The sequence below is a fragment of the Biomphalaria glabrata genome, chromosome 5 (assembly GCF_947242115.1).
Source record: "Biomphalaria glabrata chromosome 5, xgBioGlab47.1, whole genome shotgun sequence".
NCBI lineage: Eukaryota > Metazoa > Mollusca > Gastropoda > Planorbidae > Biomphalaria > Biomphalaria glabrata.
In genome coordinates this window covers 49,582,279-49,607,031 of record NC_074715.1, presented here as the reverse complement: position 1 = coordinate 49,607,031, position 24,753 = coordinate 49,582,279, and the positions used below count along the sequence as shown (strand labels likewise).

Here is a 24,753-nt window from a genome sequence, read left to right as displayed (position 1 = left end):
TCTGCTGTCTTGAGCCAAAATCAGAAATTAAAATTTCCAACTACAAATAATTTTGAAAGCTACTGAATAATTAATGAATAAATAAGTCCTTTTTTCATTGGTTCAACATTTTGTAATTCATCACCAGCCGATACTTATTAATTCATAATTAAATGGTTGACAAAAATTGCTCTTTAAGCTACCATAGACCGTGCAGAAAAAAATCCCTTAAAGAAAATTTGATTCAAAATATGTATGAATGAACCTGCTTTTCACTTGATACCCAAATTTTAATCACCTCTAATTAACATGGGAACATTGTTCGATTTCCTCACACTTCACTCTCATCATCATCATTCCTTTGCATTCCTCATGGAACAGAAGGGCTCAGAGTAAACACAAACACGCCACTCTCCACATTCTCTTGCTAGCTTTTTAATGGCTCCCCTGCTCTTTCATGTCCTCTCGGCTTTATCTAGTACACTGCATTGACACGTTCTTTTTGAACTTTCTCTGCATCTTGTGCCATGGGGTTCTACTAATTCCTGTCTAGCTCTGTTGTTGGTATCTTTTCCAAGGGTTTGACCAATCCATCTCCACTTTCTCTCTGATATTCACACCTCTATATTACTCTCAAAGTTTGGTGCTTTCTATTTTGTCATATCAGTGTATTTTCAAGATATTTGTCAGACATCTGTTGATGAAGGTCTGTACTTTGTTTTGTTGTTGCTTCAGTTGTTCACCATGTTTAAACCATACAGTAGGACCGCTTTGAGTTTTAGAGTTAAAGGTTCTTATTTTAGTCTTGTTAGTGGGGAGATTTCCAGATTGGTTTTAGGTGTGTAAATGTATGATGCACTAGATTAATGACATCTAATGTCTTCAGATGAAGACACTTCGCTCTAAATCACCCTTAAATGTTTTTGGATGATGTTGAGTTTTGTGTAAAGAAATCAGTTTCCAGCAAGTATTAATTGTTCACACTTAACTTTTAAAAAAATGTCTGAGAGTTTGTTCTGCTTTGCATCTTCAGGTGCAAGCCCCATGTAGGAGGCCGACGCTGTAATACATGCATGGCTGGCTTCTATTCATTCCCACACTGTGAAGACTGTGGGTGTGATGTCAGAGGAACACTGCCTGGCATTTGTGACCTGAGAACTTCTCAATGTTTCTGCAAGGTTTTTAACTATTTCCTTCATTTTTTGTTTTTGATAAAATTCATTTCATTTCAGAAAAGAAACAAATGTAAGTTTGCCAAAATTAAGAACAAAGTTAAAATATAATTGAATTAAAAAAAACACAATTGTATTATTATGACATGAAAAAGTGAAGTACTAATAGTAATTTTTCTTTTAGTCTGTTGAATAAATTATTTCATTTATACTCATTTTAGTTTGTAAACTAAAAAAAAAAATTCATAAAAATATTGAAAAAAATTTTTTTTTATTGTAATTTATTTATTTTTGACATCATTAAATGTTTTTTTTTGTTATGAATATTAAATATACAATTTCTACAGAGATAAATCTGAAATGCTGCCAGTATAATCTTTTACACCAAACATGTTCCTCTCATACATTATCAAACAAAAAAATCTTTGAACTACAGCTCTAAAGATATAAAAAATAATTACTCCTCAGTTTACACATTTTTACTATCACAAGTCATACAAAATTGATGCAAGAACACGTTCGTTCCCTTAAGAATAAAAATGTTAAATAAAAACTTGTTTCTTTTCTTCAGCTATATTATTGTACACTTAAATGTAAAATTATGGGATATGATTGTCAAATGGTTGCATCTCATTAGAGCTGTGGGGGCACAGTGGCTGACTGGTTTAGCATTTGGCTTTTGAACCTGGGGTCCTGGGTTTGAATCTCGATGAAGACTGGTATTTTGACTTTCAGGATTTTTAGGGTGCCCCTGAGTCTACCCCAGTCTCACGGGTACCTGACTTTAGTTGGGGAAAGTAAAAGCGGTTGGTGGTTGTGCTGGCCACATGACAACATGCTCATTGACAGTTAACCTAAGAAACGGATCACCTTAACTTCATCTGCCCTATAGATTGCAAGTTCTGAAGGGGAACTTTTATAAAATAATTTTACCCATTACAGCTGGGTTATCTCAGAGGTGCCCTAAAGATCCCGAAATTAAAATTCCAATTTTTTTCATCAGGATTCAAACCTGAGACCCACCAGTTCAGAAGCCAACTGCTTTACCATTCAACCACCATGACTCCCATTGGTTAAAAAGCTGGATGATTATATTTAATGCTCCATGAGCCAACACATATTTTGTATATTTATTGAATTTTTTATTTCTATTTCTTTGATTCTAGGAAAACGTCGAAGGTGCCCAGTGTGACAAGTGTATTGATGGCACTTTCAGTTTGAGCTCTGAACATCCCAAAGGCTGCACAAAGTGTTTTTGTTTCGGTCACACCACACGCTGCGAGAGCACTACATTGAGTTGGTATGGGGTAAGTGTTCATGTAATTTCTTTATCTTCTGAATGTTTTTTTTAATTTAATGTAACAATTCATATTGAAATTTTGTAGTTTGGTTTTAGTTGCTTAAAATATAGGCCTAATATCTTAAACAAGAACAAGAAGTTTTTGTTTTCTCATGCCAAAAATTAAGTTGACATACATTAACCTTCGGTTTGGAAGCCATGTACTTTACCACTCAGCCACCATACCTCCTGAAGTAAATATGAATTAAGTGAAATTTTAATTTATGCAAATTTGAATATTCTGGATTCCAGTTGTTAATTAAGGTCTTCTTACCTTATCTTATATAATACTGACATTAGTTCAAAAAAGAAGAGGATTACGTCCTACGCGTCATGCATTTAGTCATGCATATTAACCAATGACTTAAGTTCTGCCAAGTCACTGGTCTAGGTTCACAGTCAACAATAAGTAAACAACTACCATTAGCGTCATGGCAGAAAACAACAACTTTATTTTCTTGTACGAGTGCACCTTTGCGCACCATATCAACACCACTGTAATTTGTTCATTATGAATTTCAGCACTATTGTTATCAGTTTTTATATTTTGTTAGAAAACTAATTGTATGAAAAGGTTTTAATAGTAATTTATTTCTTTGTAGATAACTTCAATGTCAGGCTGGAAATTAAGTAACAACAAAAATGTTGACGTTGAGCCCGATACCGTCTCTGTTCGTAATGTTAAGGATGGCATTGATGATGGAGAATCTGTGTACTGGGTGGCCCCAGCAGACTATCTAGGCAAAAAAGTAAGTGTCTGCTGAGTTGATTTTTAAACCCATGTATACTTGTAAAAATGTACAGATATTTCAAAAGTAAGTGTCTGCTGAGTTGATTTTTAAAGCCATGTATACTTGTAAAAACGTACAGATGATTCAAAAGTAAGTGTCTGCTGAGTTGATTTTGTAAATCCATATGTATCCTTATAAAAATGTATAGAGATTTCAAATGTAATCAAACATTTATCACAGTGATAATGACAAAAATCTTAAAATGGTAATATTGATCAAATATGTATCCTTACTTCTCTTGGAGCCTTGAAATAGTTTTCCAGCGATGGATTACAATTGATTTTTTTTCTCTATTTCTAGATCAACTCATATGGTGGCAAACTTCAGTACTCAGTGTACAATGATGTTTCAGAGGGCAGACAAGTGTATGCATTGGGTCATCATGATGTCATAATCACAGTATGTTTTAATTTTTTTTTTTTAAACAACTGAATCTTTATTTTCATTTCAAGCTTTTTTTTTTATTTTGATGGTACATATAATGGAGAGTATAAGGCTTCAGTCCTGGAACAAACAAAATATTAAGTTTATGAAAAGAAATTTTTACAAATAAGGTAAGATCATTTCATAGGTCCAAGGAATAAGATAAGATAAATGATCCAAACAAATGGGAATTCACTTTTTGACTACAGTTGTCTACCTCAGCATTTCATCTATAACAATGACAATATAGATGCAAACGTGAACAACATTCACATCACACACAGAACCTGCGCTTTATCAAACAAGAAAATATAGCTTAAATTATTCCTAATCTTGGTTATTATAATCTATTTATCATCCCTCAACTTGTATCAGGACACTAGAATGGACATATCTCCAAGTCGTTATATTTATAACAAATATTCACATATAAGATTTGTAAATTACTTAACTTAGAGACACTTATGAGCTGAAGACTAAAAAAAAAAGTAAAGTGGCAATAATACATAAAAAGCACTGAACCATAACTTATGAATACAAAATCATAACCTAATAACTTGCTCAGAAAAGTGCATTTCTTATTTAATATGTTAGAACAAATTCCTACAAATTGTCTTTCTTCTCTGCCATTGAAAAATGGAACAGGTTGTTTGAATTAGCCATGAAAACCATTGATTTAGTAAAGTTTTATGTCTCTAAATATCATTTTGTTTTGAAGAAAAGTCTTTAATTTCTAATAAAAAATAAAAAATTTTATATTTTATCTGGGTTTTAAGCAGTACACTTTTACATTCTACACTTACATTTACAGATGATTGTAATGGTGGTTAACCACATTTATCATATTTTTTTACTAAGCTTGTATGCTGCTTAAGAAATTTTATAATGGTTACCTTTCCATCTCATAGGGAAACAACATGACCATTGTGCACACTCTTAAGACACAGCCTGCCCCTAAAGTGAAAACAGAGGTTGAGCTTCAGTTAGTTCAGGTACAGTAACATTTAGGTTCAGACTGAATCAAAATAGTCTAGACTTTAACCCTAATTGTGCTGGTGTAATGGTTTTAGTCTTAGTGAGGATCGTTTGCTAGTCAAGACTTTAACGCTAATAGTGCTGGAGTAATGTTCTTAGTCTTAGTGAGGCTTGTTTGCTTGAAAACATTTCTTCTATAGTCAAGGTTAATGCTTGTTGCTAAAGGACTGTCAGCACAAAATAGTATTACAGTGCTCTTAGTTCATTGACATCCACCAGGTGGTATGGACCATAAATTGTAATCATCTTTTGATTGTAAGAAAAAACTTGTAAGATTATTTTTTATATGGAGCACATAAAAGTTAGCAGTTACTTTTCCTCTGTAGCCTATTTTAAATAGCTAGAAACGAAATTTATATTTCTCAGATACAAAGGTATTTTTATGATTGGACTCAAAACTGAAATATACTTTTGTGTTCAGGACATAGTACAAACTTAAACTTTTTTTTTCTTAAATAAACAGTTCAAATGTTACTTTCACTTTCACTTTCACTTTCTTCACAGTACAATTTTCAACATGAAGGAACCCAAAATCGTGTTTCTCGTGAGCAGTTTATGATGATTCTTATAAATATTGAATCTATTCTTATCAGAGCTACCTATTATTCTGATGTGGATTTAGCTAGGTAACTGCTTATCTAAAGTTTGTTTTACATTTTCGGATGTTCCTTCAAAATTAAAGATTATTGCATCGTAGCCCAAACCTTTTCCAGGATGTAGTGAGGAGGGGAGATGGAGGCAGAGTTTAAAATCTGGTACATGAAGATGGCAGCCAATATAAAATTAAAAAAAATGTAACTATTTGATAACTATGTTACACCACATTTATTGATTATTGTATACAATATTATGAAAATATTTTTTTTTTTAATTTTTGAAGGAACATCTGCAATTGGAAAAATAAAAATATTGTTAGTTTATTTTATAACACTCATAATTTATTGTTTGTGGACATTTCATTTAATTTTTTTCATTTTTGTGAACAGTTTATCAAACGTAAGAATGGAGATTGCTACAGTGAATGGCTTTGGGGAAGTTGCAAAAACTGTAGAAGAGTGTAATTGTCCACCTAATTACAGAGGAGCTTCTTGTGAGGTATTAGTTTTTTAAAATGTGTAGTGAAAATAAGAAACTTATTGAAATGAACTTTGAAAATTTATTTTAATTGCTTGCTTTTAGATTTTATTATTATACTGAACCAGAAAAGCCCAAATTTGATGGCCTATGGGTTACTTTCTGGTCCTTTGAAAGTTCTGCCCACAGTACATAATGAAGCCTTAGAAAATGTTTCATTAGGACCAAGCGTTTTTTTGTTTTTACGAAGCTTATATCAACTTATTCTGTCTGTCTGTTAAAAGAGTTATTATTTCTTTTACTTGACAAAACAAGAAACAATTTTTAAAATTCACTGATTCCTTTATTGACTATTGGTTTTTTTTTTTTTGGTAATTGAACAAGGGAAAGAAACAGTGTTTGACAGATGTGGTGGTATAAGCTGAATTAGTCCCTTTGAGGAGACGAGCCTTGACTGAACAAGTTTTTTTTATGCATTTTTAAAGGCAATCACAGTAACACATGTACCCAGATACTCCCTTCTTCCCCCCCCCTCCCTCCAATTTCTAAATGCACAGATTTATTAATGTTATTCTAGATATGTTACACATTTAATTACATGACTGATCCAAACTTAATATAACTACAATTAATGTAAGCTTTTTTTTTTCTTAAAAATATTTTTGCAAGATTATCTTGTTTACTGTGTACTGATACTAACCATAGATTTATTTCTTGTCAGGACTGTGCCCCAGGCTACTACAGAGCTCGCACAACACCTTACCTTGGCATCTGTCTCAAGTGTAACTGTAATGGTCATTCTGACTCTTGTGATGTGGTTACTGGAGAATGTTATGTAAGTAAAGCTTCCCACTGGCCTACATCTTCTTTCACAACCAGTGATCAATGCAGCACTGATGCAGCTTGAAAGAGATTTCTATAAAATATTAATTTCTGTTCCTGTATTCTTCATTCTTTTGTTGATGTTAATTTCTTATGAAAATTCCTGTCTGGAAATATTAAGCAACTATTTGTATTTTTCAGAACTGTCAAAATAACACTACTGGGCCTCATTGTGAGAAATGTATTGCTGGCTATTTTGGTGATCCTGAAACAGGCCCCTGTCGTATTTGTCCTTGCCCTTTGGAAATCCCCTCTAACAAGTATGTTTAGGTTAACTTGCATTTTTTAATAATTGATAAAGTTAGGATCTGTTAAAAAAATAATTGTAATGGAAACATTATAGGAACTTCCCACATACTATCTAGTAAATGGTGGAGGGGTTTAGGCAACATTTTAAAGGAGTAACTTCAATGCATAAAGCTCTTATAGAAATACACATTAAAATTGATACAAGGTGCATTAAACCATAGCTTTAAATTACACATTAATCTTTGGGGCTAGGATGCAATAATCATCATTTCTGAAAAAATTTCCAAAATATATAAAACTTTTATAGTTGCCATTATTAAAACCATTAGTAACAAAATCATATTTACTCTAGGATAGAACATTAAAAACAAAGTGGCAATAAAACATAAAACAGTAAAGACCTAGTAAACATTTTCATTATTTCACAACATTAAAATTATTTCATAACTTTGTGATAAACATTTATTCTGCCTTCAGTTTTGCCAGTACCTGTAATTATAATGAAAGCCAAGGAACACTTCAGTGTAGCTGCTTTCCAGGATATTCAGGATCCAGATGTCAAAGGTCAGAATGAAAAACATGTAGCTTACTCTAAAAGAATTATGTTTTTTTGTAAATTTGACTAGAATTTCTAGTAGACTGTTGACACTTTAGTCACACGAGAAGTTGCAAAGGGAAAATATAGTCTCTTGAGACGTAAAATGCCACAGAGATTTTAACACTAGTATTTGACTGTGATGATGTTTGTAATAGATTAATACTTTAAGGAGTATGGTGAAACTAAAAGGACATTATTTGTAAATGGCATGTAGATGTTTTTATTTTAACAAAATGTTATAAAAGTTTTAAAATTTGATTATAAATTTATTTGCATTTGATTTTTTTTTTTTTAATTATATTTTTTAAAAAACATAATATTTTATTTTAATTTCTGTAAATATTTTCAAAAGGTCATTTTGCTTATTAGTCAAACAAATATTTCACATCTTTCTCTATCTACTAATTTTCTGTTTATTTTAATACTTTTTTGATGAATTTAGTTGTGACTCTGGCTATTATGGCAACCCTCGTGAGATTGGAGGCTTTTGTCAGCCATGCAACTGCAGTGGCAATATTGACATGACCAATCCACGCAGCTGTGACAGATTCACTGGGGATTGCCTTATATGTGAGCGACACACAGCTGGAAGCAGGTGTGAGTACTGTCAGGATTGGTACTGGGGTGATGCAATCATCCAAAAGAACTGCCAGCGTAAGTAACTCTGAGGAGAACTTTGTTAAATGTGAGATTTTTGTCAAACATGCTTTAATGTAGCCTTTGTAGTACTGAGGGTAGGGCCACATTTGCTGAGTGGTTAAGCACTTGACTTGACTTCTGAACCTAGGGTCCTGGGTTCGAATCTCAGTGAAGACTGTTATTTTGAATTTTGGGAACACCTCAGTCTACCCAACTCTAATGGGTACCTGACTTTAGTTGGGGAAAGTTGGTTGTTGTTCTGGCCACATGGCACCCTGCTTGTAAGCCAATGACCAAAGAAACAGATGACCTTAACATTGTCTGCCTTATTGATCACAAGGTCTGAAAGTGGAAAGCGTGGTTGAGAGGCCAAGTGCGCTTGAACTTGGCTTGGCTAGGCTACCTAGGAGGAGGCTCGAGGTTCGACACCCGACTCGGGCAGAGTTGTGTTTACTGAGCGCTTTAAGGCAGCACGGAAAACCAACTCCTAGATACCCCCTCCCCCCCACTGGTCCACAAATGAGATTGGACCAAAAGCGCTCTGAGCATGCTATAAGCATGAAAGTAGCGCTATATAAAAACTATAATAATAATGATAATAACTTTACTAAATACTGACGGTATATTTTAGATTTTAAATTTATGTCTTCACTTCATAACTTATATATTACAGACATTACTTCTGGTTTACCTCTTAGCCTGTATTACAATTACCTGCTTTCTGAATTTACAGAATGTTCCTGCAACAGATGTGGCTCTGTTTCTTGTTACAAGGAGAATGGATTCTGTCAGTGCAAACCCAATGTTGTTGGCCAGGATTGTGACAGATGTGCAGTAAGTTTCTCTATAGCAACATTTTGTTCTTGGACTTGGATTTGGTCAAGTAATGATTAAACTTACTATTTGGAATACAGTTCATTTTACAGTGCTTCTCAATTTGTTAAACCAAACTAGTTAGGACTTAAATTTTAGAATCTCCATAAAAGATGATAAAAATTCAATAAATTTGTCCTTAAATGAAATACTTATTTCATATGGCTATTTAAAAAGTGTTGTTTTTTTCCCACAAGCAAACTAAAAATACTCATAAAAGGTATTTTGTAAGTTTAATCTTTGACGAATGAGTTTATATGTGTCATATCCAGTAAAACTATAAAGTGTGAACTATTTACTTTAAATATTGTTAATACTTGCGTATAGTAAATGTACAGCGTGTCATGTCATATTGCCACACTTTGAAATCATCTTCATCTTTTTTCCACAGCAAAACACCTGGGGCTTTGACTTCTGTAGTGGTGGCTGCAGGGATTGTGAGTGTGGTGCCGGCGCTGTGACCCAGCAGTGTGACCTGAATACAGGCATCTGTTTGTGTCAGCCTGGGGTAGAGGGAGAAAAATGTGATCGTTGCAAACATGGCCATTGGAATTTGGGAGCATCAGGATGTGAAGGTCTAAAATCAGATTTACAGGCTAATAGTCAGGTTGTTTGTTGGATAGTAACATACTGAATTAATTTATTTTTTGTAATCACAGCTTGTCAGTGTGAATTTGATGGAGCTACTGGTTGTGACCCAGATACTGGAAGGTGCATGTGTTTGCCTGGAGTTACAGGAGAAAGATGTGATCGATGTCTCCCTCGATGGATTCTTGTTCCAAATAGAGGATGTCAAGGTAGAGATGAATAGCTTAAACTGATGAGAAAGCTTCATCACTTTAGTCAGTTTAATCAAAATAAGATTTTTATTTGATTTGTCTCATATTATGATGATGCACATTTTTATTCTTTGCTAATGATCACTAGATTGGGTATGGTGGCTGAGTGGTAAAATGCTTATCTTCCAAACAAAAGGGTCTAAAGTAGAATCCTAGTGAAGAATATGATTTTGAAATTCAGGATTCCCCCTGCATCTACCCAACTCAAATGGGTACTTAATATACATTGGGAAATAATATGCCTTTGGCCATTTTGCTGGCCACCTGACATCCTTATAAAATCATTTATCATACAAACAGATGAGCTTTACATCATCTTCTCCCATAGATAGCAATGTAATAGAATGATTTTTTTTTTTTAACTTTTAATGATTACCAGGTCAAGTAGCATTCAGGATCATAGAGAGGTCTTAATGTTTTCAATTTTTTAGTTTTGTTTTTATTGATTTACCATTTTTTTAGTTTCATTAAAAAAAATTAACTCTTTGTCTGCTCATCAGAATGTGATTACTGTGTCCACCTGTTGATAGATGACCTTGATACTCACTACATGAATGTTAATGTTGTCCGCCGTCAGCTCCACGAGGTATCTGTTGGTGTGGGAGCATTTAATAGGTTGTCCAACTACCAAGATCAAGTCTCAGATCTCAGAGTAAGCACCTTGAAATATTTGGCATTAAATCAATTCAGGTTGTGGTCAAAAGCAATTCAAATTTATTATAGTTTGTTCAATAGAGAAGTGTTTTTTAGGCATAGTTTCCTTCCTGTGTCAAAAATGGAGTATTTCATTAAGATTTTGTAGTATTCCTAGTTTTAAGGTTACCACCTATTTTGGTATTGAAACATAACCATTTCTCCCCTTGACATAATAACAAAAGTAAAATAGGTTTTTCATCTTTGTGCCTGTGGCCTAATTGATAAGTTAATCACCTCCCTGACCAATAATAGTGGGGGACAAAGCCATCATTGCAATATAATTTATTGTTAGGTTTGAAAAAACAACAACACTTAGTCACACTAGTATAATGTTTCTCACTATCCAGGCTCTCTCTGCAAACTGCACCACATGACACAACTAGCTCAAAGAACTTTATAATTCAGGGCTCCAAAGTAACAGTAACAGTTTAATTTCAAATACATCACAGCCAAACTGTGCTATTGGTAAAAAATAAACACTGACTGTACAAAAACGTTGCCTCTGTCCCAGACTGCTTACACACCGTGCAGGTTCTGACTTCACCTCGTACTGGTATTATTGTGAGGTAACGGGAAGTGCCTTGACTCTAACACACTCGCTCTTATATAGGGTCCCTACAGGCCTTCTAGAATCAGATGGAACATCGCTTGACCACTGGTTGATCACATTCGCAGTGACTTGCATGCGTAGTATTTACAACACAGGTCCTTGCAGAACTGGTGTGTACTGTCACTCATCACAGTTGACCTCTCATCTAGCGCTGGCCTGAGGTGATTTGCGTTGTCTAAAAACACACACAGAACTAACCCCCATCTGTGTTTATAACATTAACAATATTTAAATTTAGGACTTTATCTGTTTGTATAAAAATATCTTTTATCAGAGATAAACTTTAGTCAGGGCCAGGAGGGAAATTGGTAGAAGGGTTAATTCCAAACAAATGGTGGGATGTAATAGCTTGGAAAGCTGGGAGTGGATTGAGCAAGACTTTAGGGGCAGAGGAGAGCTGTGTCAAGACAACATTTTAATCCTTTTTTTTTTCTAGTAAGCGTTCATTGTAGATAAATAGTTGTTTTTTTTAAATGTCATATAGTCTGACTACAAAGCTGGGTATTTAAGCAATGATTTAGTAAAACAAAATATTTCATATATTTTGATTACAAAGAGAGTCAATATTCTTTCATCACATTCTTTTCCAGTAAGGACACAGTTTATCTTTGTATTCCTCCTCTACGCAAGGTTGGGTTTATTTGTTCTTGTCTCTAAAAGAACATCTTGAACTTGTTATATAAAATTGCTGTAAACTTATCTAGCCCTATTAGTAAAATATAACTGCACAATGAAAAATATTTTTTAAAATATATATATTTATTTATTTTTTCTTAAAACAGCCTTTAGTTGATCAATTAAATACTCGAGAATCTGATGATTTTGGGGAAAAGTTAAAATCGCTGAAAGCACTTTTGGACAACCACTCTATTGAAGTCAGAAAATATCACAGCCAGGTTAGTGCCTTCATATGATACTGTTCATACTTAACTCTTGTTTGCTGAAATATTTTTATCACCCCATGAGTTACACATAATGTATTGTTAAAATTTTGGCTTTCAAAGAAATCTTATTTAACTTGGATCATTTTGTAAAATATAGACATGTATTTTTTTTTTTTTTTTAGTTGTTTAATATACAAATTCAATTTTCAGTTAAATGTCGAAGAAACAATATCACTGGTTTACAAGATTTCATTATTTCAATTATCATAAAATCTGTAAAAAAAAAAAAATATATGTTGTTATTAGCTGAAATTTCTAGAACATTGCTTGTGAAATATCTGCAGCCAACAAATTGTGAAAGGAAAGAAGACAAACAATTATTGTGAAAATTTAAAAGATAAAAATAAAACACAATCCTAAAACGAAAGCAAATTAGACTTGAGAGTTCACATCACTTAGCATAATATTTCTTGCATATTTATTTACTAATTTCTGCACTGTTTTGTTGTTGTTTTTTTACTTTGTTTGGCATAGGAGTTTCATTTTTCTTCCATTAAAATATTGCTTAAATATTTACATTTTATAATCCAGTCTGTAGGTGTTTCATCCGATGCTGCCAACATTGAAACACAAATCTCTGAACTGAATGCTAAAACTAATGATGCCACTGACGCAGCCAAAAATGTGACTTTATTAGGACAAGGTAATAAACCTTAACAGACTTTTCAAAACATTAAAATGTTTTTAATTTGAACTGCCAGTTTGGATTAAATTATCTTCAAAAAAGATATTCATTATTTAAAAAAATGCCAAAATTAAAATGCAATTATTCAATAGTATCAAGTCTGCTCAGCAAATGTTTCATCTTGTATTGCATTGGTAATTAATTTTATATATAATTATAATTTATAATTTTGGAAATTATACATAAAACTCTGAACCATAGTCTTCAAATTCAAAAACAAAATCTAATAAAATACTCAGAAAGACACAAGGATAAGGGCCCATTCCTCATTCTATATGCTAGGACAAATTTGTACAAATCTCTTTCTTCCCTAGTGCCATAACAGCATGGGATGGTTTGCCAGAGCTAGCCAGGAAAACCAATGACTTGGCAGAATTTAGGTCATTGGTTATAATGCATGACTAAATGCATTACGCATAGGACGTAATTATCTTCTTTTTTGAAGTAACGTCTGTATTATATAAGATAAGATAAGAAGATATTCTATCATTTGGTAACATCTTTGTAATGCTAATGAAAAAAAATATTTTGTAAAAAATGTATTCTGTTTATAAAAGTCAACTTTGAACAGAAACAAAAATGACACACTAATATTTGCATACTTATGTCTTATATGATACAGACGTTACTTCAAAAAAGAAGATGATTACGTCCTACGCGTCATGCATTCAGTCATGCATATTAACCAATGACATATTCCTTACTTACATACTGATACTAATGACTGAATTTTATCATGTTCCTCCAACTGACATTCAGCTTTCACTCTATGTTTATGGTGTAGGATTGCACTTTCATGTACGTATGTATACGTCTAATAAACCCTCTTGAATTCCCTCAGAGACCTTGCAATTCATCCAATTAGTAGACCAGAAGCTGATGGATTCTTCTGACTCTGTGATCATTGATGCTCTCCTAACAGAGAGTAATATGATAGCTCAAGAGATAGAAAACTTGGATTTCTCTGTTAGAAAATTGAACTCCAATGAAGAAAAAGAAAATGCTACTGAAGGTATAGATGGATGAAAATTTATACTTTCTTTATTATTTTTTTAATGTTATTTTGATAACAGCCTGAACTTTCCCTTTGCTGTCCAGAACTTCTTGGAAATAGAAACAAAATCTAAAAGCACAATTTTTATCTAAAAATTACATATTCTGAAGGGGAGGGGAGACAAGTAAAGTTCCCCTTTCAGACCTTGCAATCTATAGAGCAAATGATGTAAAGGTTATCTGTTTCTGTGGCCCACAGATAATGAGGGTGTCATATGGCCAGCACAATGACCAACCGCCTTTACTTTTCCCCAACTAATGTCAGGTACCCATTATAGTTGGGTGGACTCAGAACTCTGGAATAAAAAAAAACTTCACAAGGATTTGAATCCAGAATCCCTTGGTTCAGAAGTCAATTGCATTACCACTCATCCACCATAGAAATCAATTGACATTCAATCTTTGCAGTCTTTCCTAGTTGATTTTGGGATTTTGCATTTGATCATTATGTCAAGCAGTTCATTTTGGTTACTAGCAAATACATGATATTTACTAAGAAGAATGGTGTGAGCAGCTGTTATTTTGTTACTTGTTCTTATGTCAATTCATTTTTTCAGTATCACCTTTAATTAGAGCCTTTCTCCTATTATGTAAATCAGTTTTTTTCCAAGTTTTGCCTGTGATGTTCCCAGATGAAACTATTTCTTTTTTGCATATATATTTAAGTTTGTTGATTTGTCTCCAGGCTTTATACTTTTTATGCCTGGTACATCCCCCCGTCCTTTTGGCTTTTTTTTCTTTTTTTGAAATTTTAATAAACAGGCTGTTAGGTCTTTTCTTGGCTCATTAGGGGTCACTTACGAACGATTACTGCTGATCTATAGTAAACACTTATAGAAAACAATTATAATAATAATAATTTATTGCTTTTATATAGCGCTACTTTCATGCTTATAACATGCTCAGAGCGCTATGGTCCATCTCATTTGTTGGCCAGTTGGGGGGGTTTGTTATCTAGGAGTAGGTTTTCCGTGCTGCCTATAGGCGCTCAGTAAACACAGCTCTGCTCGAGTCGCATGTCGATCCTCGAGCTGCCTTCATAAGTAGCCATTTATTTCTAAAAGAATCCAGAAAAATGTTCTCATGAAATTATATTATTTATATAGAAAACACTCAGTAATAGCAAACAAAAATATATTCTTTTCATATATAGCAACTAACACAAACACCAGTCCAGGAAATAATTGACTACAAAATTCTCTCTATCATACAAGGAAAACACACATTCAAAAACATCACGTGTATACTGGTCACATTCATACCTGAGGATATAAACAAAGGAATATAACTTTTTCATACCAAAATATCAACAAAGAAATAATGCATTCACTCTCGCCACACCTGCCCCAGGCATAGGCCACATTTTAACATACCCTCAGGGCCACTGCTACCTACTGTGCATTGTGTGCATTGCACGCAGGCAGCCAAATGTAGGGGCGGCCAAATAATTATTCCATGGTTACCTATATTTTAACATTTCTTTTTATAATAAAAAACAAATTACTCAAATATTTTAATATTTTATATAAATTCTAATTATTCCATTATCCTTTGAATGATATTTGTACATAAGATGCTATTTTGGAAATTTCATCATTTCATCTTCTAATATGACCTTGTCAAATGTAGACTGTATTCGTGATGGGCGTATGTAACAATATGAGTTAAAACTTTTGAAGAAAACATTAGTGTGATTCTTCTGGATTTTCTTTCCTGGGATTGGTCGAATTTCTTCAGACTATTGCACTGTTATAGTGACGATTTTTGTGTGAAAAAAAAGGTCAAACAGAGACTTCTTACATAGCACAAAGATGATCTTTAAAAAGATCCCGCCCATTACAGACATCCGTGTGCTATATATACCTACTTTTAACCTAGAATGTCCCTCAAATAATACTATTGACTATGTCCATGATGGAGCGCAAGCATCTTTGGTGAAAGCGCTCAAGTAGTCTTAGTTGCTTTCTGTATAACACCCATGTCTCAGATTCATATAGAAGGGTTGAGAGAACCAACACTATACCTTCCATTACATCTAAAATTCTAAGTAGTTTGCTTTTTAATTTACTCAGAATGTCATTGACACATATTACAAGAATATATATATATCGTTCTTAAATACAGATGTGTCCAGGGCTTTACTTTTACGAGATAGCTCTATGAAGAACTTTAACTACTCTAATCAACTAATCCAAGACATTGCTAAGCTTGAGAGCAGGCTGAATGATCTCCTCAACAACACTCAAGGCAGCACTGAAAGCACAGAGGCTGCACAGGGTATCATAAGAAGACTGCGAGCTGTTCACGTGGAAAATTTGATGGTTGTTCAGAAAAAAAATGTTTTTTTCAATTCTTTAAATTGAGCCTCTAATTAGTAATATTTTCATGGCTTAATATTGTCATGTTTATGGTATAATATAATAAATCATTAGACTATCGTCATAGTTTTATATTTCACAATTTAAAAAATTCATGTAATAATATTATGTGAAGCTAAGGATGGCTACATTACATATAAAGAATGAAATGTATTTCAAATCTTAGACTGTAAAGTAAAACGTAATGTAATGTAAATACGTAAATAATTAAATAAAACTTTTATATCATAACTGTTTATATAACTTTTTGTCATACAGATGAGTCATCAAATTATAAGCAGTCTTTCAAAAGAAAGAGAAATATTGATTGAAGATTCAGAGAAAATCACATCCCTTGGATCTGAAAGTTACAATAAATCACAGGCAGACATTGAGGTAGAAATACTAAGTCTTGCTAGTTTGACTAAAGTAATGGCTTAACCTTACAGACCTTAATATCTTGATGTTATAGTTATTGTATCTTTGTATTTTTAATTTGTATTTTAGTTTAGTTTTTCTCAATAATTTATTTACAATAAGAACTCCAAAAATAACATTTTTAAAGTTATAAATATACCTTTTTTTTTTCCAACAATGTCACAGAGGATCACAATATTTATAATTTTCATGATCTCCACTAAGGTTTAGGAATTAGTTATTTGTTTTGGAAATAGGGGAAGTTTTGACTTAGTGATAATGACGTGACTAGTAAAAACAAGAATAGTTATAGCGATAGAACAAAATATCAGCCGACGTAAACAGAGTACTTCCAAAATGCCTTAGAGATAGGTTGCTTTTTATGGACGTAGAGAGTTAGCTGACATTCGATGGTTCCCTTCATTGCTATTAAACTTGTTCAACATTCAGTATAAGTGTCAACTAACTTCATTGGATTGTTCTGCCTTTCGCTGGTGTTATTGGATTACGTATTACGTTGAGTGTGACCTCCATTTATCTTATTTGCATTAGACACTGCGGAAGCGCCTAACAGTATTCTATACATTTGAAATGGGACATGGTGGCTGAGTTGTAAAGTAGATTCTAAATCCAGGGGCCTAGAGCATGATACGTTGAATTTCAAGTTTTATAGGATGTTCTGAATCCACTCAACTTAAATGTTTGCCTGATATTTTAGAGAAAGTTTTTTTTTAATAGGTACATATTAGGTTGTCAGTTGTAGAGCACATTCTATTCACTTTTATTATTATGTTTCAATTTTTATATACAAACTACATTTTGTGACAATCTCTTTGAGCTGTTTCCCTCAATATTTTATTTTAAAATCTCTTTAACCTCAAAGTATATTTTAATCATTTTCTTCGGACGTCTATCATTTTGTCATTATCTTTGTTTGTGAATTAAGTAATAAAGTTTTAAATATAGTCTACTATATACAGTCAGAGAATGTATCCTTTTGTTCTTCAGACCATTGAAGTTGACTCCTCAAGGCTAGAGGATGCCATTCCAAAACTTTGTGAAGCTGTTTGTGAATTAAGTAATAAAGTTTTAAATATAGTCTACTATATACAGTCAGAGAATGTATCCTTTTGTTCTTCAGACCATTGAAGTTGACTCCTCAAGGCTAGAGGATGCCATTCCAAAACTTCAAGCCAAGATTGACGAGCTAGATGCTAACTCCGAAGAATTAGTAAAGTTATATAACCAAAGCAGAATCAGAGCAGACTATCTACAAATGCTTGCAGCTGACTTAGATAGGTAAGGTGTTCTAGCTTAAACCAAAAAGTAAAAAAAAAAATGTGTGAGCCAGATCTTGACTAAACTTATCCTCTGATATAAGAATTATTTTTCCAAAAGGAAAGAAGCATAACTCTTATTTTAAATTTAATCCCTTCTGTATATCAAAATGTAGTTATTACAAAGACACAGGAAGTAGTGTCACCATCACTGTCACACTCAAAGACAAGCCTTTATATATATATACATGTCCTCCTTTAATTACGAAGTGACTATGGATCATCTCATAGAAATTAAATGTGTGTCTAGGCTAAGCTATAGAATAGAATGTCCACACAGCTCTCCACACATCTGATGTATCCAAATAACAGCAAGTGCAGATACAGTTTGGGATCAGATTTATCACAAGCTTTGCCTTGGCGTAGCACTGTGTGCTACAAACTTCTTAAGGGTAGCCCGCTGCTGATTTCTTCTCAGGGTTGACTCCTGAAGCCTTTCCTATATTTGGGTATATCTGCAAGGCAGCAGAGGTTTTAATTCAGAGTTTCCCTTTTCCTAGGTGGGTAGCCAGCTAATGCTAGCTAGCCCATCCTGCCTGAAGCTTGTTACATAAATCAAATATTTACATTCTATTTGTAATAAGTATGTCACAGCTGGGGCTGCATAGCAATGGGAAATACTGCATTCCTCATTAATCTTCGGACTTGAAGACAAGCCTTATTATTATTATTATTTGTAATAAACTGTATTTTTACTAACTGCAAAAGTACTTACTGTTAATGCAAATCAGTACTTTTTTATGATTTTGTTTGCATCATTTTTCTTTTCACAGCATGTATGATGATACTCGCAACATTTCCCAAAACTCTGTGATAGCTGGTCAGTCATACAAAGTTATTTCATCTTCCATTGATGAAGCCAACCAGAGCACAGAACAGGTTCTTTCAGACTTGGAGAACACTAAAAATGAGGTAGCTAAATTATAAATTAGAGACAATGTTTGTTTGTTTGTAAAATGTTTTACATGTTTCGAATGTTCCTTCAGAGTTGAAGATAGTTTACTTCCTAGTCCAAACCTCCCGCAGGACGACGGGGGATGGGAGCGGGCAGGGTTTGAACCCTTGACCGTCGATAAATCCAAACGACAGTCCAGCGCGCAAACCTCACTACCAGGCAGCCATCCGCATGTATTGAGCATTATTGTAATGTAACAAAAAAGCATTTTAATTATAGTATAGAAAAAAATGCAATAGTATACATAAAGTAACACCTTATACTATGTAACACAGTCTTTGTGGCAATATGAATGTGCTTATGAAATGCTGGAGCAGTCTTTATGGTACCTTTTTTTTAATTTTATATTTCCCCACTATCTTTGCAATCTTTGCTACAACATAACTTTCAATAGTCCTAATCATCTTTTGAAAATAAAATTCAGATATCAGAAAGGTTATTCCTTTGAATCATTGATAACCTTTATCTTCAGAGGATATTGCTAATAATATAATCATAGGCTGTTAAATCAAGTGATTTCTTATTAATCTCTACATCTTTCACACAGTTGACTGCCCTTGAGACTGGTGCAGCTGAAGCCATTAGAAAATCAGATGTTCAGGACACTGAGGCAAGGAGTTTGGACAGAGACACAAAGTCAAGTAATAGCCTAGAGTTTATTTTACTTTGGTTTATTTTTAAAACTTAGTTTTAGTTTAGTTTAGTTTTGGATCTTTGGCACATCGGCACAATTCACTTAGGCCATTCATTAGTTGACTTTCTATTCCGTATTGTTTGTTAAATATCTACTGAAATTAAATTTTTCAAAATGTAATAAGCAAAATCTACTTAGAAACAAAACAATGCATTATTTTTAATAAAAACATTTAAATTGTTTCATTCACCATTTGTCTACATTTCTTTACCTTTACCTTTACCTTAGTCTGATGGACCGTTGGGGCACCATGCAAGATTTGTCAACCATCTTTCTCCATTCCTCTCTGTCTTTTTTGCTTGAGTTAGAACCTCTTTTAATGGCTGGCCTGTCCATTCTTTAATGTTGTTTTCCAACACCCTGTACGGCAGTGCTGAACAACTGAAGAAAACAGCACACTTTTTTTCCTTGGCACAGTCTGCAAAAGAGCTCACAGCTCAGCAGCAATAAAGCTGGCTAGAAGAAGAAGAAGAAGAATGTTGTTTTCCCATCACTTTCTCTGTCTGCCTCTTTTTTTTTTTCTCTTTGCAGTATGATATCCAGTAGCAACTCATGTCATGCTTTTCTTCTAAATCTAGACATTTACAACAATTTTTGAATAAAAGTTATAATTTTGTTTCATTTTCGGTATAAACCTTGTTAGGAAACTTGAATAATCTTTAAACCAATTGATTTAAATTACCATCTCAATAAAATAAGTCCCACACAACTCCCCCTTTGTAGACACTGTGCCCACCCTTATGAAACCGTAAACCATATCCTTTTTGAATGCCTGGACGGCAGTGCTGAACAACTGAAGAAAACTGCACACTATTTTTTCCTTAGCACAGTCTGCAAAAGAGCTGACAGCTCAGCAGCAATAAAGCTGGCTAGAAGAAGAAGAAACCAATGACACTTTTTGCATAAAGTTATTGTTATTATTATTATTATTGTTATAGCCCTGCATTGCATATTTAATTTAGTGCAAAATTTGTGCTCTAAGCTGTGCACTGTTAGGAACTAGATTAGAAATGGATGTTGATATTAAATAGAAACAATGGAGTTGAACACCTGTCTGGGCTAAAGTCTGACTGTTATGATCTAAGTTTGTAATCTTCTGTAAATAAACACCTGGCCTTATTGAGTTACCTTCCTGAGATGTATGGCATCATTATTTTTATTTGCTTCTTAGAATATGTTGATCAGCTCTCCAATGCTGAAAACAACATAAAGGAAGCAGAAGAAGACTTAGAGAAAGTATCTAACTCTCTGGAAAATGTCAACAGTAACATAGACAGATTGAAAGGTTAGTACTATTTGAAAAGTCTTCTTATTTAGAAAGAATTTTAAAGATGGGCTGTGTGAATGAACAAAAAAAAAAAAAGCTGAGGATGCAAAAGAACATGAAGCTGCGATTAGAATTGAGATTATTGTCCAACTTTTTTTGGTACACTTTGGGAACATTAAAGAAAAATTGTTTTCTGTCATTTGACAAAAATTGTATAAAAGTAGTAGCAAATATTTGTCATGTATAAATGCCAGTTTCCAAAATGTATTCAAGCTATTCTTGTCATACAAATTATTAACATGTATTTGAATACAAATAAAATAATAAGAATTAATTCTGGTGAAACATATTTAAAAAATTTTAGGTAAATTGCATTGATATGGATCTAAATAGGAACTCATGATTGTATTGGTGATGATTTAATGTAAAGCTCTTTCAGTCTCGTAATTTTTTTTTAAAATTGTAGATTGTATTTAAAATGTAACTGTTTTAACACATAATATTCTTTTTACATTCTTCAGAAACAAAAGTCTCTGAAATCTCCAAGAGGGTTGTGGATGGGGTTGCTAATGCTAATGAAGCTGTTACTCTAGCCCTGGACCAAAGTGAGAGAGCTAGAAGAGAGTCTGCTGAGAATGTTGCCAAAATGGAGTACATTGTCAATAATAGACACAGGGCAACAGAGAGTTTGAGAGATACAGAGAATGATGGTGAGTAACCCATAGTGATTGTACATCATCAGCCAGGAAAACCAATAACTTAACCATAGTTTTAAGTTTCTAACTAACATAGAATACTAGATTAACACATAGATACACATGGGAAGTAATTGTCTTTTGAAAGAAAGTATTTTTAAGATATGACAGAAATAAAGTAATATTTGCAAATCAACACTTAATCCAAGAAATGTAGAATATAGTTTGTGTTTTAGAGCCTTGTTGGTTTTAGAGGTTGGTTTTAGAGCCTTGTTGGTTTTAGAGTCTTGTTGGTTTTAGAGGTTGGTTTTAGAGCCTTGTTGGTCTTAGAGTCTTGTTGGTTTTAAAGGTTGGTTTTAGAGCCTTGTTGGTTTTAGAGGTTGGTTTTAGAGTCTTGTTGGTTTTAGAGCCTTGTTGGTTTTGGAGGTTGGTTTTAGAGCCTTTTTGGTTTTAGAAGTTGGTTTTAGAGGTTGGTTTTAGAGCCTTGTTGGTTTTAGAGGTTGGTTTTAGAGCCTTGTTGGTTTTAGAGGTTGATTTTAGAGCCTTGTTGGTTTTAGAGCCTTGTTGTGTAACTTGAGTGCTCTCTAGCTTTTTGATATATTTTTAAGACATTTTATTTTTTTAAGAAAAAGTAAAAAAAAATGTTTTCAAACATTTATTGCTCGTTGTAAATCTACTTTTAATTTATGTTATCTTATCTTATAAAAAACAGACGCTACTTCAAAAAGGTTAGGTATGGTAACGCCTCTATTTCCCCTAAAAAAAAATATATCTAGGTACAACTATCAACAACAAACTGAAATGGAATGAACACTGTCAAAACATATACAAGGAAATTCACCAGCGACTCTTCTATCTCAGAAAGCTAAGAAAATTTAACATAGACAAAACAATAATCAAACTTTTCTACAACTTTGCCATCACCTGCTGGTATGGTAATACTTCACTGACACAAAGACATAGACTTAATAGACTAATTAAAAAAGCATCGTATATCACCCAAATACAGCTACCATCTCTTGAAGAGCTTTTTCATGAAAGATGCTTTTCCCAAACACACACGATTTTTAAAGACAACCTGCACCCATTAAACCATTGTTACATCAGATCTGGATGAAATGGTCATCTCCTTTCCATTAGGGCTAAAACAGAAAGATTTAAAAACTCCTTTATCCCACTATCGGTCAGAGTGTTACAAGATCAGCTGTTTTCATCGAGAAGTACATAGAAGTCAAACTCATAAAGCGTTGGTTGTGAATGTGTATGTGTGTGAGTGATTGCTGTTCGAATTTTTTCATCCATATTGTTTTTGTAAAGTAGTTACGCTGTGGTTGTCAATTGTAGTAAAACTGAATTTCCATTTGATTGGATCAATAAAATGTCTTATCTTATCTTAGATTAACAAACAATCTTTTAATACTCTTTAAACATTGCTATCAGTAATAAATTACTACACTGAAAATGCCTAACTTTAATTATTGGTGAAGCTTTTGAGATATATCTCACCAAGGTATCCCATATACAACACTCCTGTACAAAATGGCTGACAAGAAATAGTTCTGAACACTATTTCAACTTTTTCATATGCACTTTTGGTTTCACAATTTTTACTTACTTAGACTTAGTTCCTCCCACGCCGTTCGACGCATTAGGCGGCAAGCTGTCTCCATAAAGATCTGTCATTGGCAATGTCTGAAGTCTCTTCCCACCTGGTGTCCACTGTTCTGAGGTCCTCCATGAAGGTGTGTCACCAAGAATACGAGGACGTCCCTGTTTGCACTTTCCTCGTATTGGCTTCCATGTTATCGCAACTCTTGGTGTGCATAATTCATTTTCACATAGAACATATCCTGCAAACCTCATGCGACGCTCTGTCACAACCTCATTAAGTGTTCAACATAGGATTTCCTTGTTTGAGACCCAATCTGTGTAACCGACTCCCAAAATCCGTCTCCGCCATCTGCCGGTCCCAAGCCTGGGTGAGAAAGGAGGAGGGTTTGGTGTGGGGCTAGCGACCCCACCCTGTAAAACCACTATTGCTAAAGAAACGGCAAACTTGACACACTGTTTTTAAAAACTGCTTAAGAGAAATAGTAACATCATCTTGATTCATTAAGCTAACTGGTCTATTTTGTATGGCTAGCTGAAAAAGTATGAGAAAATATATAGGCTAGTTTTTGTACGACAAACACTACTACAAAATAAATACATCTGTAATTAAAGCATTTCTATTTTTTTTAAATAGTTCACTTTTTTTTTTATTATTTCAGTGCAATCTGCTGAAAACAACTTACCAATGATCATCTCCCTCTTAAACAACTCCTCACAGAGAGTGAACCAGCTCTTACCATTGGGTGATGGCATATCAGAAAGTGTTGGCCAGTTAAGGGAAAAGATTGCCAGAGCAAGGGACGAAGCTAACAGAGTGAGCAGCCAAATAAACACTTGTCAGAAATTAAACATTTCAATTTTAGATTTTGTTTTAAAGAATTAATTAAAACTTATAACATAAATTCACATTTTTAAATAAAGAAGTTCTAAAATCTTTAAACAAAAATTTCCTATATTTGCAGATTCATAATTTTGTAACAAGATAGTAGGCAATTTCAAAATATGAAACTAAGATATAAAGTTTATATTATTTGCCTCTATTTTAGTATTTTTATTGTAATAAGCTATGGTGGCTGACTGGTAAAGTGCTTGGCTTCTGAATCGGACAGTCCTGGGTTTAAATCCTGGTGAAGACAGGGATTTTTAATTTCATGGTCTTAAGGGTGTTTCTGACTTCACCCAGTTCTAATGGGTATCTGACATAGGTTGGGTACAAGTAAATGTGGTTGGCCATTGTGCTGGCCACATGACACCCTTATTAACCTGGGCCATAGAAACAGATGAATTTTCATTATTTGACCTACAGACCACATGGTCTGAAACTCTACTTCAAGCTGAGGTGGACAATTTTAGTCAAACTGAATTTTCATTTGTTTGTATCAAAATTGTTACCCTGATGGCTGAGTGGTAAACTGCTGGGCTTCTGAACCGGAGACCAGGGTTCGAATCCTGGTGAAGACTGGGATTTTAAATTTTGGATCTTCAGGCCCCTCTGAGTCCACCCAGCTCTAATGGGTACCTGACATTAGTTGGGTAAAA

At 33.6% G+C, this 24,753-nt stretch overlaps 1 protein-coding gene across 2 annotated transcripts in view; it reads left to right on the top strand.

Moving 5' to 3' along the window:
- Positions 1-24,753, top strand: part of LOC106062273 (laminin subunit alpha-like) — an 86,838-nt gene that overhangs the window by 44,807 nt on the left and 17,278 nt on the right. For both annotated transcript variants that reach the window (XM_056028437.1, XM_056028438.1), the window contains exons 32-57: positions 1,013-1,157; positions 2,318-2,458; positions 3,093-3,239; positions 3,582-3,680; positions 4,613-4,696; positions 5,244-5,365; positions 5,726-5,834; positions 6,535-6,648; positions 6,837-6,955; positions 7,422-7,508; positions 7,985-8,196; positions 8,915-9,015; positions 9,446-9,629; positions 9,714-9,851; positions 10,394-10,545; positions 11,982-12,095; positions 12,675-12,786; positions 13,670-13,840; positions 16,006-16,202; positions 16,518-16,634; positions 17,797-17,954; positions 18,766-18,904; positions 19,495-19,588; positions 20,813-20,926; positions 21,430-21,618; positions 23,874-24,028. In XM_056028437.1, coding sequence (XP_055884412.1) covers positions 1,013-1,157; positions 2,318-2,458; positions 3,093-3,239; positions 3,582-3,680; positions 4,613-4,696; positions 5,244-5,365; positions 5,726-5,834; positions 6,535-6,648; positions 6,837-6,955; positions 7,422-7,508; positions 7,985-8,196; positions 8,915-9,015; positions 9,446-9,629; positions 9,714-9,851; positions 10,394-10,545; positions 11,982-12,095; positions 12,675-12,786; positions 13,670-13,840; positions 16,006-16,202; positions 16,518-16,634; positions 17,797-17,954; positions 18,766-18,904; positions 19,495-19,588; positions 20,813-20,926; positions 21,430-21,618; positions 23,874-24,028 — 3,514 coding nt within the window. The remainder of the gene's footprint in view (positions 1-1,012; positions 1,158-2,317; positions 2,459-3,092; positions 3,240-3,581; positions 3,681-4,612; positions 4,697-5,243; positions 5,366-5,725; positions 5,835-6,534; positions 6,649-6,836; positions 6,956-7,421; positions 7,509-7,984; positions 8,197-8,914; positions 9,016-9,445; positions 9,630-9,713; positions 9,852-10,393; positions 10,546-11,981; positions 12,096-12,674; positions 12,787-13,669; positions 13,841-16,005; positions 16,203-16,517; positions 16,635-17,796; positions 17,955-18,765; positions 18,905-19,494; positions 19,589-20,812; positions 20,927-21,429; positions 21,619-23,873; positions 24,029-24,753) is intronic.